The sequence below is a fragment of the Eriocheir sinensis genome, chromosome 9 (genome assembly GCF_024679095.1).
Source record: "Eriocheir sinensis breed Jianghai 21 chromosome 9, ASM2467909v1, whole genome shotgun sequence".
Taxonomy (NCBI): domain Eukaryota; kingdom Metazoa; phylum Arthropoda; class Malacostraca; order Decapoda; family Varunidae; genus Eriocheir; species Eriocheir sinensis.
Window position 1 is genome coordinate 15,824,177 of NC_066517.1, and position 14,296 is coordinate 15,838,472.

A 14,296-nucleotide genomic window follows, 5' to 3' on the forward strand; every position below is an offset into this window, starting at 1 on the left:
TTTTATTCTCTTGTGTATTTTTCTGTGCCAATCCGTCTTCTATTCCTTCTTTTTCTTTCTTTTCTTTCTTCCTCTCTTCCTCCTCCTTCTTATTTTTCTTCTTTCTCCTCTTCCCCCTTCTTCTTTTTCTCCTCTCCCTCCTTCTTCTTCCTTTTCTTTCTTCTTCTCTTCCCCCTTCTTCTTTTTTCTCCTCTTCCCCCTTCTTCTTTTTTCTCCTCTTCCTCCTTCTTCTTCCTTTTCTTCCTTCTCCTCTTCCCCCTTCTTCTTTTTTCTCCTCTTCCTCCTTCTTCTTCCTTTTCTCCTCTTCCTCCTTCTTCTTCCTTTTCTTTCTTCTTCTCTTCCCCCTTCTTCTTTTTCTCCTCTTCCTCCTTCTACTTTCTTTTCTTTCTTCTCCTCTTCCTCCTTCTTCTTCATTTTCTTTCGTCTCCTCTTCCTCCTTCTTCTTCATTTTCTTTCTTCCCCTCTTCCTCCTCCTCCTTATTTTTCTTCCTTCTCCTCTTCCCCCTTCTTCTTTTTCTCCTCTTCCTCCTTCTACTTTCTTTTCTTTCTTCTCCTCTTCCTCCTTCTTCTTCATTTTCTTTCTTCCCCTCTTCCTCCTTCCTCTTATTTTTCTTCCTTCTCCTCTTCCCCTTTTTTCTTTTTCTCCTCTTCCTCCTTCCTCTTCCTTTCTTTCTTCCCCTCTTCCTCCTCCTCCTTATTTTTCTTCCTTCTCCTCTTCCCCCTTCTTCTTTTTCTCCTTTTCCTCCTCCTTCTTCCTTTTCTTTCTTCCCCTCTTCCTCCTTCCTCTTATTTTTCTTCCTTCTCCTCTTCCTCCTTCTTCTTTTTTTCTCCTTTTCCTCCTTCTTCTTCCTTTTCTTTCTTCCCCTCTTCCTCCTTCCTCTTATTTTTCTTCCTTTTCCTCTTCCCCCTTCTTCTTTTTCTCCTCTTCCTCCTTCGTCTTCCTTTCTTCCTCCTCCTCCTTATTTTTCTTCCTTCTCCTCTTCCTCCTTCTTCTTTTTCTCCTCTTCCTCCTTCTTCTTCCTTTTCTTTCTTCCCCTCTTCCTCCTCCTCCTTATTTTTCCTCCTTCTCCTCTTCCCCCTTCTTCTTTTTCTCCTCTTCCTCTTTCTTCTTCCCCTCTTCCTCCTCCTTCTTATTTTTCTTCCTTCTCCTCTTCCCCTTTCTTCTTTTTCTCCTCTTCCTCCTTCGTCTTCCTTTTCTTTCTACCCCTCTTCCTCCTTCCTCTTATTTTTCTTCCTTCTCCTCTTCCTCCTTCTTCTTTTTCTCCTCTTCCTCCTTCTTCTTCCTTTCTTCCTCCTCCTTCTTATTTTTCTTCCTTCTCCTCTTCCCCCTCCTTCTTTTTCTCCTCTTCCTCCTTCGTCTTCATTTTCTTTCTACCCCTCTTCCTCCTTCCTCTTATTTTTCTTCCTTCTCCTCTTCCCCTTCTTCTTTTTCTCCTCTTCCTCTTTCTTCTTCCCCTCTTCCTCCTCCTTCTTATTTTTCTTCCTTCTCCTCTTCCCCTTTCTTCTTTTTCTCCTCTTCCTCCTTCGTCTTCATTTTCTTTCTACCCCTCTTCCTCCTTCCTCTTATTTTTCTTCCTTCTCCTCTTCCTCCTTCTTCCTCCATTTTCTTTCTTTTCTTCCTTCTCCTCCTTCACTTTAGTTATTTTCGCTCCTTCCTAATTCATTTCTTCCACACATATTTCTTTTCTTCTTTTACTTTCTTGTTTTCATTTTCTTGTGTGTAGTTTTATTTATATCTGTCTCTCTTTACGTAGCACTTTTCTTTCTTCTTCTTCTTCTTCTTCTTCTTCTTCTTCTTCTTCTTCTTCTTCTTCTTCTTCTTCTTCTTCTTCTTCTTCTTCTTCTTCTTCTTCTTCTTCTTCTTCTTCTTCTTCTTCTTCCTTTCTTTAGTTCTTTCCCGCCCTTCTAATAATTCTGTAGCTCCTCACTTTTTCTTCTTCTCTTTCTCCTTCTTTTGCTTGTTTTGTTATTTTGTTGTGAATCTCTACGTTAATTCTCCTCTTTTCTTCTTTCTTTCTTTCTTCTTTCCTCTTTTTCTTCCTCCGTCTCCTCCTCCACTACCCCCTCCTTCTCCTCGTCCTCTTCTTCCTCCTCCTCCTCCTCCTAAATCATTCGGACATGGAAAAAAAGAAGAAAAGAGAAGCAAAGGAAAGAGAGGAGATATATCCGTTTCAAGGCTTAGGCGTAACTACAAAAAAAAAGACACTTGATAAATGACCCACAAGAATGAGAGAGAGAGAGAGAGAGAGAGAGAGAGAGAGAGAGAGAGAGAGAGAGAGAGAGAGAGAGAGAGAGAGAGACAGCGAGAGAGAGAGAGAGAGAGAGAGAGAGAGAGAGAGAGAGAGAGAGAGAGAGAGAGAGAGAGAGAGAGAGAGAGAGAGAGAGAGAGAGAGAGAGAGAGAGAGAGAGAGAAACCCGAGAGCGAGAGAACGCGAGAGCGAGAGAGAGAAAATAATGATGCCGACACGGGGACACCAAAATTGCTAATGACGTGACCACTTGCACACACACACGCACACACGCACTCACACAATCGCGGAGAGACGAACCAGAAAGAAGCAGGGACCAGAAGGAGGAGGAGGAGGAGGAGGAAGAGGAGGAGGAGGGTGCAGAGGCTACCTACATCTTCCTGAGCAAGGCGACCGAAGCAGCAGTCTCGACCCTCCCTTCCTCGTGGTCTCATACCTTCTCCTCACCTTCCTCCCCAACACAGGTATGCACACTCCCCAGGTACTCCCTCCCCCTACACCTGAACCTTCGTAGCGGCAGCCCGAAGCAAAGAAGACCAGTAGACGCGTAACAACCGTAGCAACAGGACGAGGAGGAGGAGAACGAGGAAGAGAAGAGAGAAAGAGAAGAAATATCAGGTACAGAAGAAGGGAGAGGAGGATACAAGAGAGCGAAGAGAAAGAGAAAAAATATCAGCCACAGAGCAAGGAAGAGGAGGATAAAGAGGAAGAAGACAAACTAGCACCGAAGAAGAGGAGTAGTAGAAATAACAGAAGAGGAAGAAGAGGAACAACACCTGAGAAGAAGGAAAAAGAGGACGAGAAAGAGGAAGAGTAGAAAAATCAAAACTATAGAAGAAGAAACTGAAAAAGAAGACAAGAAGGAAAACGAAAACGTCACAACTACAAGAGACAGAGAAAAAGGAAGAGGGGCAGAAAAGAGAAGAAGAGGAGGAGAAGAGAAGAGGCCGACGGAACGATAAAACACCTTGATTGACAGGTAAATTAGTACGCAGAGTTAATTAAGTGTCAGAGATTACACACACACACACACACACACACACACACACACACACACACACACACACGGACAATTCACTTCATAGAGCACGTGCATGTGTGTGTGTGTGTGTGTGTGTGTGTGTGTGTGTGTGTGTGTGTGTGCGTGTGTGACAGCCAGTGAGACACACATACTCACGCACAAACACACCTGCCCCGTCCCGTCCTCTAGACACATACAAACCAAAACAGTGACAGACAGACAGAGAGGCCGACAGACAGACAGACAGACAGACCCGAATATTCTGAATGCAAAGGGAGTAAAGAAAACGGGAGGTGTGGGCCGAAGTCATGATTATGCTTTTGTTGACATGATTTGAAGGGGAGACTTAGAGATAGTGGATTTAGTATAAGTGTGTTGTCACCTGTGAAAGCACCGCGCCCACCTATACACCCACCCATCCACCTACTCACCCATCATCCACCTGCCACCCACCCACCTAAAGCGACTCTTCATCCACCTATCTATTAAGTTGTTTATGTGTTCGGGAGATTTTTGTTTTATTCCACTTCTCCTTTATTCACTTTCTCTTCCTCCACCTTCACTTATTCTTCGCTTATTCTCACTCGTCTGTTCTCCACCACTCATCCACCTCAAGTTTAGTTCATCACCCATTCATCCACTCTTAATTTCGTGTGCTCAGTAATCCACCTATCCCATTCTCATCCACTTTCGCTCGCTCCTCCTCCACTTCAAAGTACTCTAAGCTTTATATGTTCTTTCTTTTCTCTCCATATACCACTTACATACTCATCCACTCCACATCCCCTCCCTTCCACTTCTCCACTCATACATCCACTATTGCTCTCCCTTCACATCCAACAAGCAAACCTTATTTAATGATTCAGTATGGCATCTTTTTATACACACACACACACACACACACACACACACACACACACACACACACACACACACACACACACACACCACCTCTTAGTCATAATCTCCTCTCCTCACCTCTTACAAACACTAAACTAATCTCATTCACTCTCCTCCTCCTCCTCCTCCTCCTCCTCCATCACTCACTCCACCTTTCACTCCTCTCCACCTAAACATCGTTCCTCCATTAAAGCCTCGCAGGTGACGCCACACACAGGTAAGGGTTGATTAGAGGTAGAAAATCTTACCTTGAGAATTAATGGGCAGTTTGCCACCGACTGACGAGGCACGGAGCTCACAAGTCATTGGTGAGGAGAGCAGCGTGTGCATGTGATACAAAAAGAGGTGTTCGTGGACACACACACACACACACACACACACACACACACACACACACACACACACACACACACACACACACACACACACACACACACATTTTGATTCTTCTAAAATAGAGTGAGCGAGAATGAATGAGAGAGAGAGAGAGAGAGAGAGAGAGAGAGAGAGAGAGAGAGAGAGAGAGAGAGAGAGAGAGAGAGAGAGAGACGGTTTACCTTGTTCTAAGACTAATTAAGAAATGCCGGACACACACACTCTCTCTCTCTCTCTCTCTCTCTCTCTCGGCAAATGAATATACACTAGTTTCTCCCGTTTTCTATCTCTCACATTTTCAGGGCCAGCTGATCCATTTTAGGACAGTCAATAAACCCATATTTCTCGGTGTTTATTTAAGTCCAAATCTGCTTCGCTGAGGTCTAAATAAATAAAGGAAATATATATAAGAGGAAACATATAATCAAACTCCTTTTGCTCTAAGTTCATTGCGGTTTTTTTCTATACGTATTGTTGGTCTGTGTGAATTCATCCGTGTCTGTCTGTCAGTATGTGTGTAGATCCATCATTTGCTTGTCTGTCAGTTTCCCCAGTCCGTTACGCTTACCTCTCTCCCCCTCTCCCCCCCCCCTCTTTCTCTCTCTCTCTCTCTCTCTCTCTCTCTCTGAATAGTTGGAAGAGAACTCACAAGATATTTCAGACTACTGCCTCTGTGTGTGTGTGTTTGTGTGCGTTAGCTTGCGTGTGTGTGTGTGTGTGTGTGTGTGTGTGTGTGTGTGTGTGTGTGTGTGTGTGTGTGTGTGTGTGTGTGTGATTATGTTTTTTTTATGGAGGAGAGAAGAGTGATGAGGAAAAAAATGGAGAGAAATGTGAGGAATGACAGTTAATACAGGAAGGTAAGGAGAGAAGGAGGAGAGAGAGAGAGAGAGAGAGAGAGAGAGAGAGAGAGAGAGAGAGAGAGAGAGAGAGAGAGAGAGAGAGAGAGAGTGAGTAAAGGTAAGGACGGAATAGAGGGAGAGAGGGAGGGAGACAGGGAGGGAGGGAGTGAGGGAGGGAGAGAAAGGTAGGCATTTGCAGGTGTGTTTAAAAGAGAAACGTTAATAATTTGTGCCATACCTGTGTGTGTGTGTGTGTGTGTGTGTGTGTGTGTGTGTGTGTGTGTGTGTGTGTGTGTGTGTGAGAGAGAGGAGTTCCAACGTACACTATTTACCTCTTTCCCTTCCTTCTGTTTATGGCCACACACACACACATACCACACATACAACGCATCTCCTCAACACCAAACACCCAAAAACCTCTACTCAACCGCCACTAACTACCTAACAACACTCCCTCGTATTTACAAACCTCTACCCTGTGACTAACCACCCCACCAAGCACACGCACTAACTCAACACAGGCCCCTCTAAAACCCCTAATCCCCGTACCCTTCACATATATTTTCGCCAGGTTCCTCGGGGGGCGGGACGAGACGGCGCAGAGATGGGGGGCGGGCGCGGCGTGGGCGGAGGGGCGTGTGGGGTGTGTCGGGCAGCCTCCAGCCTTACGTGCGGCGGCTGTGGAGACATGTACTACTGCGGGAAGGATCACCAGCGTCGGCACTGGGCCCAGCACCGCCCTCTCTGCCGCCCCTACAAGGAAGTGGTCGACCCGGAGCTTGGGAGGTGTGTGTGTGTGCGTGTGCGTAGGGGGGGAAGGATAAAACGTAATTGGTAAGGGTAAACTTGTCATTGAATCAAGCTGCGTGTTGGGAGGGGTGTAATGGTGATTATGTTTGTGTATGTGTGGGGTGAGTGAGAGTGTGAAGTGTGAGGGTGTGTTCGTGAGTGTGTGGGGAAGGGGGAGTGCTAGGAGGGTGTGTGTATGGGGGGGGGATATGAAGGTGGGTGGAGGGGTGTTCGTGTGTGTGTGGAAGTATTTGAAGGTGTGTATAGAGGAGGGGAAGATTTGTGGAGGGATGTGTGTTTGTGGAGGTGTGTGTGTTTGTGGAGGGGTGTGTGTTTGTGGAGGGGTGTGTGTCTGTGGAGGGGTGTGTGTTTGTGGAGGGATGTGTGTTTGTGGAGGGATGTGTGTTTGTGGAGGGGTGTGTGTTTGTGGAGGGATGTGTGTTTGTGGAGGGGTGTGTGTTTGTGGAGGGGTGTGTGTTTGTGGAGGGGTGTGTGTTTGTGGAGGGGTGTGTTTGTGGAGGGAAGAATGTTGTGGAGGGATGTTGGGAGGTATGTGTATGGAAGGGGTGTGGAGGGTGTGTTGAGGGGAGGAAGGGTTTGGGAGGGGTGTGAGGGTGTGTTGAGGGGAGGGAAGGGTTTTGGGAGGGGTGTGAGGGTGTGTTGAGGGGAGGTAAGGGTTTTGGGAGGGGTGTGAGGGTGTGTGAAGGGGTGTGAGGGTGTTGGGGGTGATGTCAAGCTGTGTGGAGGGGTTTTCTTGTGGGTGGGTGTGAGGGTGTGTGTGGGGAAGAAAAGTGTTGGACTGACTTTCCATTGTATACGTCTACTTTCTTCAAGGTGAGTGCTTTGAAAGGTGTGCGTGAGTGTGGGTGTGTTTAGGTCAGGTTCTCTAAATTATGCGCAGCTCTCCAGAAAGAAAAGTTTCATACGACGTAATATTTCAGGGTACCTTTTTTTTAGTTGTGAGCTCTAATTATAACGCTCCGTAAGATTAGGCGGTGGCAGCGCCCCAAGAGTAACAGTGTGCGTCCACGAACGCTTAAATCGTGTGTAAAAAGCTTTGTTCTATTTGGGACGAAGGCACGCCAGTGGTCCTCGAGTGTGTCCGGAGTGTGGCTGGCCAGGATGTGCGAGCTAGATGGGGCGTGGCGGGCACGAGGACGCTGCGGGTGGCTTGAGAGATATGCTGGTCTGGCCAATTCGTCATGATGGCTTGATTTGAGTGTCTGTCAGTTCGACTCTGATCAAATCTTTGTTATCCTGATAGTTCCTAGCAGTCGTCTACACGTCTACAGCCTCCTTCCTTCCGTAGTGTCAAGGCGGGTCTTGCCAGCACAGCGGCGCCTCGTCCTTGTGTGCCGCCCCTGTTCGCCCCCTGTCCCTCCTGCCCCTGACGCTTCGCCCTCCGCAGGTACCTGGTGGCGTCGCGGCGCCTCAAGGCGGGCCAGGAGGTGATGGAGGACCAGCCGCTGACGTTCGGGCCCTTGGCATTGACGTCGCCGGTGTGCCTCGGTTGCCACAGTCCCGTGCCCCTGGAGATGCCCCGCTGCCCCGGGTGCTGGTGGCCCCTGTGCTCCCCGGAGTGCGCCACCTCCAGCCTCCACCAGCAGGAGTGTCAAGTCCTCGCCAAAGACACCGAGCGCGTGGCGCCGCCCCGGGAGCACGAAGAGACGGCGCGCTATGACATCATCATGATTCTGCGCGTGCTGCTGCTGCGCTCCTCTGACCCCGAGGGGTGGGCGGTGGTGTGCAGCATGGAGCACCACAACGAGAAGCGCCGCAAGGGCAGCGAGCTGGAGCTGGAGATGACCACCTACCTGGTCCAGGACGTGTTCGGCCTCGACTACACGGTGGAGGAGTTGGAGCAGGTGCGCGGCGCCATCCTCACCAACGCCATGCAGATCCGCAGCCCTACGGAAGTGTCCCTGCGCGTGCTGCACCCGCGCGTCCGCCTCTTCAACCACTCGTGCTCCCCCAACCTGCAGCTCTCCTTCACGGACGATGCCGTCATGCTGGTGCGCACGGCCGTGCCCATGGAGATCGGCGACCCGCTGCTCGTCACCTACACGGGCACCACCATGCCGCTGTGGGAGCGACATGCGATTCTCAAGGAAAACTATTTCTTTGACTGTGAGTGTAGCCGCTGCCATGACCCCACCGAAATGGGCACGAACTTTTCCAACCCCCGGTGCCCCGAGTGCAACTGGAGGATAATGCAGCCCTGCAGGTGGCTGGGCACCATCAAGTGGGTGTGCCAGAACTGCAAAGGAGAAAAGTCCGAGGAGCGGGTGCGGAACGAGGCGATGGCCAGCCTGAGCAGCCTGGAGATGTCGGACGTGGTGGAGGGCAAGTCGTTCCGGCGGATGCAGTACTTCCTGGACCAGATGGAGACTGACTACCACCCGATGCACTACGTGTGGATGAAGGTGGCGCAGCGGATGCTCAGCAGGCTGCAGGATGACGAGACGGACCGAGGCCTCAAACTGCGTGTCAGCATCTGGAGGAAGCTGATGGTCTTGTACGGCAAGTTGGAGCCTGGCCTGACGCGGAGACGAGGTGAGCCCCCGAGGGCAGCGGTGGCGGCGCGGGCAGAGCAAGAACAGAGTGCGGCGAGTGACTCCTCTGCTTGCTTTGCTCCCCCTCCTCTTATTCCTCCAGCTCTACTCCCTTCCTCTCCCTCCCCTCCGCCCCTCGATCCTGCCCCTCTCCCAGGGTGACATCACGAGGTTCCAACGGTGTGCTCGAGGTCAGTGCACGGCGAAGTTCCGTTTCAGTTCCAGGTTTCGTAGACAGTAGAGGCTCGGGGCGTTTCCTCTCCGCGGGCAGGACAGGACGAGCCCTCCCGACAGGCGGCTCGTAGTCAAGGTTAACCGGTAGCTCTAACCCGGCGAGGGAGGCTCTGGGCACGCACTGGCCGCCGAGGGAGCGAACTTTATTTACGAACTCTCAAGGTCACGTTCCCTCTATCCTCCTCCCACACAACACACACATCGAAGGCGCGTTTTCTTCCTCCCCAATACATGCGACGGTTACTCACCATTGACTTAGCCCTACCCAGAAACACTGATCATAAGAATAGTCTCTCTCTCTCTCTCTCTCTCTCTCTCTCTCTCTCTCTCTCTCTCTCTCTCTCGTCCTCCCACCTGTTTACTCTTTCCACCTTTCCTCCCTTTTATCTCCTTCCTTTTCATCTCTATTTCTCAAACCACTTCCTCCTCTCATCCTCCTTTCTCTCCTCTTTCCTTCTTCTTTTCTACCAAACAACTTCCCTATCCTAATAAACAACACAATCAGATCCTCCACACACGAGTTCACATCCCAGACTACATAATCAACAAAGTAAAGGTTTTCCAATACATTTTTTCCCCTCCCCTCAACCCCCCTCGCGTGCCCGGCCCAGCGCCCCCATCGCCCTGTCCTTCCCCTCAGCGGCAGGGTCTTAACACACTACTAGGAGGAGCCGTAAGGACGAGAGTCTTCCACAACACCACCGGAAAGTCGACACTCCAGGCAGCACGGGAGACAAAGCGACCCTCTCCATCTCTTCCTTCCCTGCGGGGCGTTGCTTCTAACCAGTCTCGTTTTCTTTACACTTAATCTCGTTTTCTTTTATTTAATTTATAATCGGTAACTGACTTAATGATTGGCTGGTTGCTTGGAGGAAAGACCCACAAAACTGCTACTTATGCTACACGCTACTACTTCTTTGCGCTATTTCAAAAGGCTTGACTAAAGATACGAAGCAATCGCCAACCCGTTTTCTTTCTCTCTCCGCCCCTGAGATGAGGCTTGTCAGGGGGGACTCGCTTGTATGTGATAGTGGGGGGGGTAAGACGCAGCGCTCCCCACAGCTGTTCTTGCTTTACTTACGGCAGTAACTCTTTGTATTTGTTAACGATCATCTGTATATTATCTACTTTCTTGTTCTCCGTATGTTTGTGTAGTTACTGTAGTACGTATCCTAAGATGATTTAATCCATCTCTGACAGGCATGTCCATCTTGGAATTGGGATTGAGCATCATGCGGTCAGTGCGGATTGAGTACAAGATCAGCAACTTGTACATCGGGTACTTGATTGAGCAGATGAAGTCCGCCATTGAGTATTTCCAAGAGGCCGAGGACATCATGAGCCTGGAGCCGCCCAGGGCCCGCGTCCACATGCTGGCGAACAGGGCGAGGCAGCGGAAGGAGGAGGCGAAGGAGCTGATGGAGACGCTGAGGGCTGATGCGGCGCAGGTGAAGTAGAAGAAACAAAAGCTGGAGGGAGACGCTCTATCATAGAGTGACGAGATGAAACAGATGTAGAAGAAACAAACGAAGGAGAGAGATGCTACAGTGAATAGGCGACATTTAAGTAGAAGAAACTGAATAAAGTAGAGGAAAGAGAAGATAGAAAGAAACGCTGCAGAGGGAAGAGACGAAACAGAAGATAAGAGATGTCTGAGTAACGAAATGGAACAGATGTAAAAAGAAACAGACGGAGGAGAGAGATGCTATAGAGTGATCAGACGACACTGACGTAGAAGAAACAGAAGATGGCGAGAGATGGTAAAGTGAAGAGATGAAACTGAATGAAGTAGAAGAGAAGATGGAAAAAAAAGCTGCAGAGGGAAGAGACGAAACAGAAGTAGAAGAAACAGAAGATAGATATAGATAGATTGAAAGACAGAAAGAGAGCGAGAGAGATAATTTCCCTCTCCAATCGGCCAGAGAAAAAAAGGGAGAAGAGAGATTCAGAATACTCTTGTGGTTGGTTGCCTGGGAGTCACAGGCGAATTTCTTTTCAGTGTTTTTGTGGCGTCGCACGAGTGATATGTTTTTCATTGTGTGCATTATATTCCCTTTTCGCATACACAAGATAAAATACACTACAGCATACATAAGAAAAAGTATTACACTACACCAAAATTCAGTTATTCAGTAATACATATTTAATATATTTACCTCTTTATTAAATTATATTTTCATATGTATTTTTTTGCAGAGTGTGAAAGTCTGATTGTTGAAATAATTATCAGAGGACTTATTTTTTGTACGCTTCAAGATCTCAATATATATATTGCTATTACTATTATCATTACTACTAATATCATAATAATTACGAGCGCGTGGGTGTAAGGAAACATCGGCGGGGGTCGTGCGTGGATAAATAAATGTTGAGGAATAGTTTTTGTTGTTTGACTCAGAGAAACAAACATTTCACACGCCCAAGGCAGCGCTGCGGGGGTGCGCGGGGCCTGGCGCGCGGGTGTAATCTGGCGTTTTTAGCTCAGCGCAAACGTGTCGAGTGCCGCTGACACACAAACACACACACACACACACACACACACACACACACACACACACACACACACACACATACACACACAAACACCAAGAAAAATATATGTATATATATTTTTGTATGTATGTGTGTGTGTATATCTATATATATAGATATAGATATATATATATATATATATATATATATATATATATATATATATATAGGGTATAAATGGGTGGGAGCTTCTGTCTTATGCATGTTTCATTAAATGTGATGGTTAGTTCGGTATCCATGACTTTCTTTAAAAAATCTCTCTTAGTCTTATCAGTGTTATTCTCTTTTGTTAAAATGTTGATGACTACTGCTACGGTGAGTCAACACTAACAAAAGATAATAAGACACTCATTTGGCTAAGAGATTTTTTTAAAGAAAATCATTAATGCCGAACTAGCCGTCACATGTAATGAAACATGTGCGTGTAATTCACCTCTTGGTCTGCTGCGGGTCTCTCTCGAGACAGCCAGCCGTTCACCTACGAAAGGAGCACAGAGCTCGGTGACCCATCTTTGGGTAGGGTTGAGACCACTCACACACAACACACCGCGACGACAGGACACAAATCCTCGCCTTACGTCGCCTACCTACTCACTGCTAGGTGAACAGGGGCTACACGTGAAAAAAGATAAACCCAACTTTTTCTCACCCGGTCGGGGAATCGAACCCCGGTCCTTCTGGTTGTGAGGCAGACGCTCTACCCACTGAGCTACAGGGCCGTGTGTGTACGTGTGTGTGTGTAATTTATCCCCACGGCCTGATCACGTGTTGGACTCGTAATCGTCAGCATGTAGCCTCCCGACATGAGCAAGTGCTCTTTATCGTCGATCTCTGGGTACTGCCAGGACCTCACACACCACACACCCCATCCCCCTTTCTCAAGGGGGGACAGTAACCACTCCTTGTCAACGGAAAGAGTCCGGCCTGAGCAGGCTCGAACCGCCGCCCTGTCAGACCGTGAAGCCTGGCAGCGCAGCACAGCGCAGCGCGCGCACGAGCGTGTGTGTGTGTGTGTGTGTGTGTGTGTGTGTGTGTGTATATATATATATATATATATATATATATATATATATATATAGAGAGAGAGAGAGAGAGAGAGAGAGAGAGAGAGAGAGAGAGAGAGAGAGAGAGAGAGAGAGAGAGAGAGAGAGAGAGAGAGAGAGAGAGAGAGAGAGAGAGAGAGAGAGAGAGAATTTTCCTCTAAACATTAATAAAATATTTGTTAAATAAAAAAAAATATTGTTCTTGGCATATTTCCACCACTCAATCCTCCTCGTCCTTCACATCCTCGCGGTCCCCTCTTATCCTTTCTTCTCTTCCTCTTCATTTCTTCCTCTTCCTTTTCCTCTTACTTATCTATTCCTCCTTCCCAGAATTTTAAACAACAGTGAAAATTAACCCATGAAACGGAGACGATCTGAGGAAATTTCTGGCGGGAACCCAACTGGCAGAGTGTCGGAGAGGGGGCGGCGGAGAGGGGGCGGCGGAGTGGGGGCGGCGGAGCGGGGAAGCGAAAGGGAATGACTGGGAAGTAATTGGGGAGCGATTGGAGACTGATTAGGGAGTGGTGGGGGTGAGGGAGTAAGAGGGAGTGGTTGGGGAGTAATTGGGGAGCGATTGGGGCGTGATTGGGGAGTGGTGGGGGTGAGGGAGTAAGAGGGAGTGGTTGGGGAGTAATTGGGGAGCGATTGGGGCGTGATTGGGGAGGTGGGGGAGGGAGTAAGAGGAGTGGTTGGGGAGTAATTGGGGAGCGATTGAGGCGTGATTGGGGAGTGGTGGGGGTGGGGGAGTAAGAGGGAGGGGTTGGGGAGTAATGAAGGAGCGATTGGGGACTGATTGGGGATTGGTGGGGGTGAGGGAGTAAGAGGGAGTGGTTGGGAAGTAATGAAGGAGCGATTGGGGCGTGATTGGGGAGTGGGGTGGGGAGGGGAGGGGAGAGGGAGAGCGATTGGGGCGGGTTTGGGGTGGGGTGGGGGTGTGGGAGTAAGAGGGAGTGGTTGGGGAGTAATTGGGGAGCGATTGGGGCGTGATTGGGGAGTGGTGGGGGTGAGGGAGTAAGAGGGAGTGGTTGGGAAGTAATGAAGGAGCGATTGGGGCGTGATTGGGGAGTGGTGGGGGTGAGGGAGTAAGAGGGAGTGGTTGGGGAGTAATGGAGGAGCGATTGGGGCGTGATTGGGGAGTGGTGGTGGGGAGTAAGAGGAGTGGTTGGGAAGTAATGAAGGAGCGATTGGGGCGTGATTGGGGAGTGGTGGGGTGAGGGGAGAGGAGTGGTTGGGAAGTAATGAAGGAGCGATTGGGGCGTGATTGGGGAGTGGTGGGGGTGGGGGAATAAGAGGGAGTGGTTGGGGAGTAATTGAGGAGCGATTGGGGACTGATTGGGGAGTGGTGGGGGAGTAAGAGGGAGTGGTTGGGGAGTAACGGAGGAGCAAATGGGGACTGAGTGGGGAGTGGTGGGGGAGTACGAGGGAGTGGTTGGGGAGTAATTGGGGAGCGATTGGGGTGTGTTTGGGGAGTGGTGGGGGTGGGGGAGTAAGAGGGAGTGGTTGGGGAGTAATGGAGGAGCGATTGGGGACTGATTGGGGAGTGGTGGGGGAGTAAGAGGGTGTGGTTGCGGAGTAACGGAGTAGCAATTGGGGACTGATTGGGGAGTGGTGGGGGAGTACGAGGGAGTGGTTGGGGAATAATTGGGGAGTGATTGGGGTGTGATTGGGGAGTGGTGGGGGTGGGGGAGTAAGAGGGAGTGGTTAGGGAGTAATGGAGGAGCGACTGGGGACTGCTTAGGGAGTGGTTGGGGGTGGGGAAGCA

At 49.2% G+C, this 14,296-nt stretch overlaps 2 protein-coding genes across 6 annotated transcripts in view; one reads left to right on the forward strand and one right to left on the reverse strand.

The window, feature by feature from the left end:
- Positions 1-14,296, reverse strand: part of LOC126995984 (organic solute transporter subunit alpha-like) — a 58,886-nt gene that overhangs the window by 13,951 nt on the left and 30,639 nt on the right. The window lies entirely within an intron of this gene.
- LOC126995979 (SET domain-containing protein SmydA-8-like) lies at positions 2,464-11,339 on the forward strand. Of its 2 annotated transcripts, none has more exons than XM_050855932.1 (4): positions 2,464-3,228; positions 5,956-6,170; positions 7,582-8,916; positions 10,160-10,307. In XM_050855932.1, exons 2-3 carry the CDS (start codon positions 5,989-5,991, stop codon positions 8,885-8,887), a joined length of 1,488 nt encoding a protein of 495 aa, XP_050711889.1. In that variant the 5' UTR covers positions 2,464-3,228; positions 5,956-5,988; the 3' UTR covers positions 8,888-8,916; positions 10,160-10,307. The 2 variants fall into 2 exon arrangements, with proteins under 2 accessions (XP_050711889.1, XP_050711888.1); XM_050855931.1 differs by having other exon boundaries at positions 2,478-3,228; positions 7,582-8,726; positions 10,160-11,339.

Excerpts from the sequence above, each read along its gene's own strand:
- LOC126995979 (XM_050855931.1), top strand. The coding sequence starts at position 5,989 with ATGGGGGGCGGGCGCGGCGTGGGCGGAGGGGCGTGTGGGGTGTGTCGG. Across the intron at positions 6,171-7,581 it reads GTCGACCCGGAGCTTGGGAG|GTACCTGGTGGCGTCGCGGC; the intron begins GTGTGTGTGTGT and ends CGCCCTCCGCAG. Across the intron at positions 8,727-10,159 it reads TGGCCTGACGCGGAGACGAG|GCATGTCCATCTTGGAATTG; the intron begins GTGAGCCCCCGA and ends CATCTCTGACAG.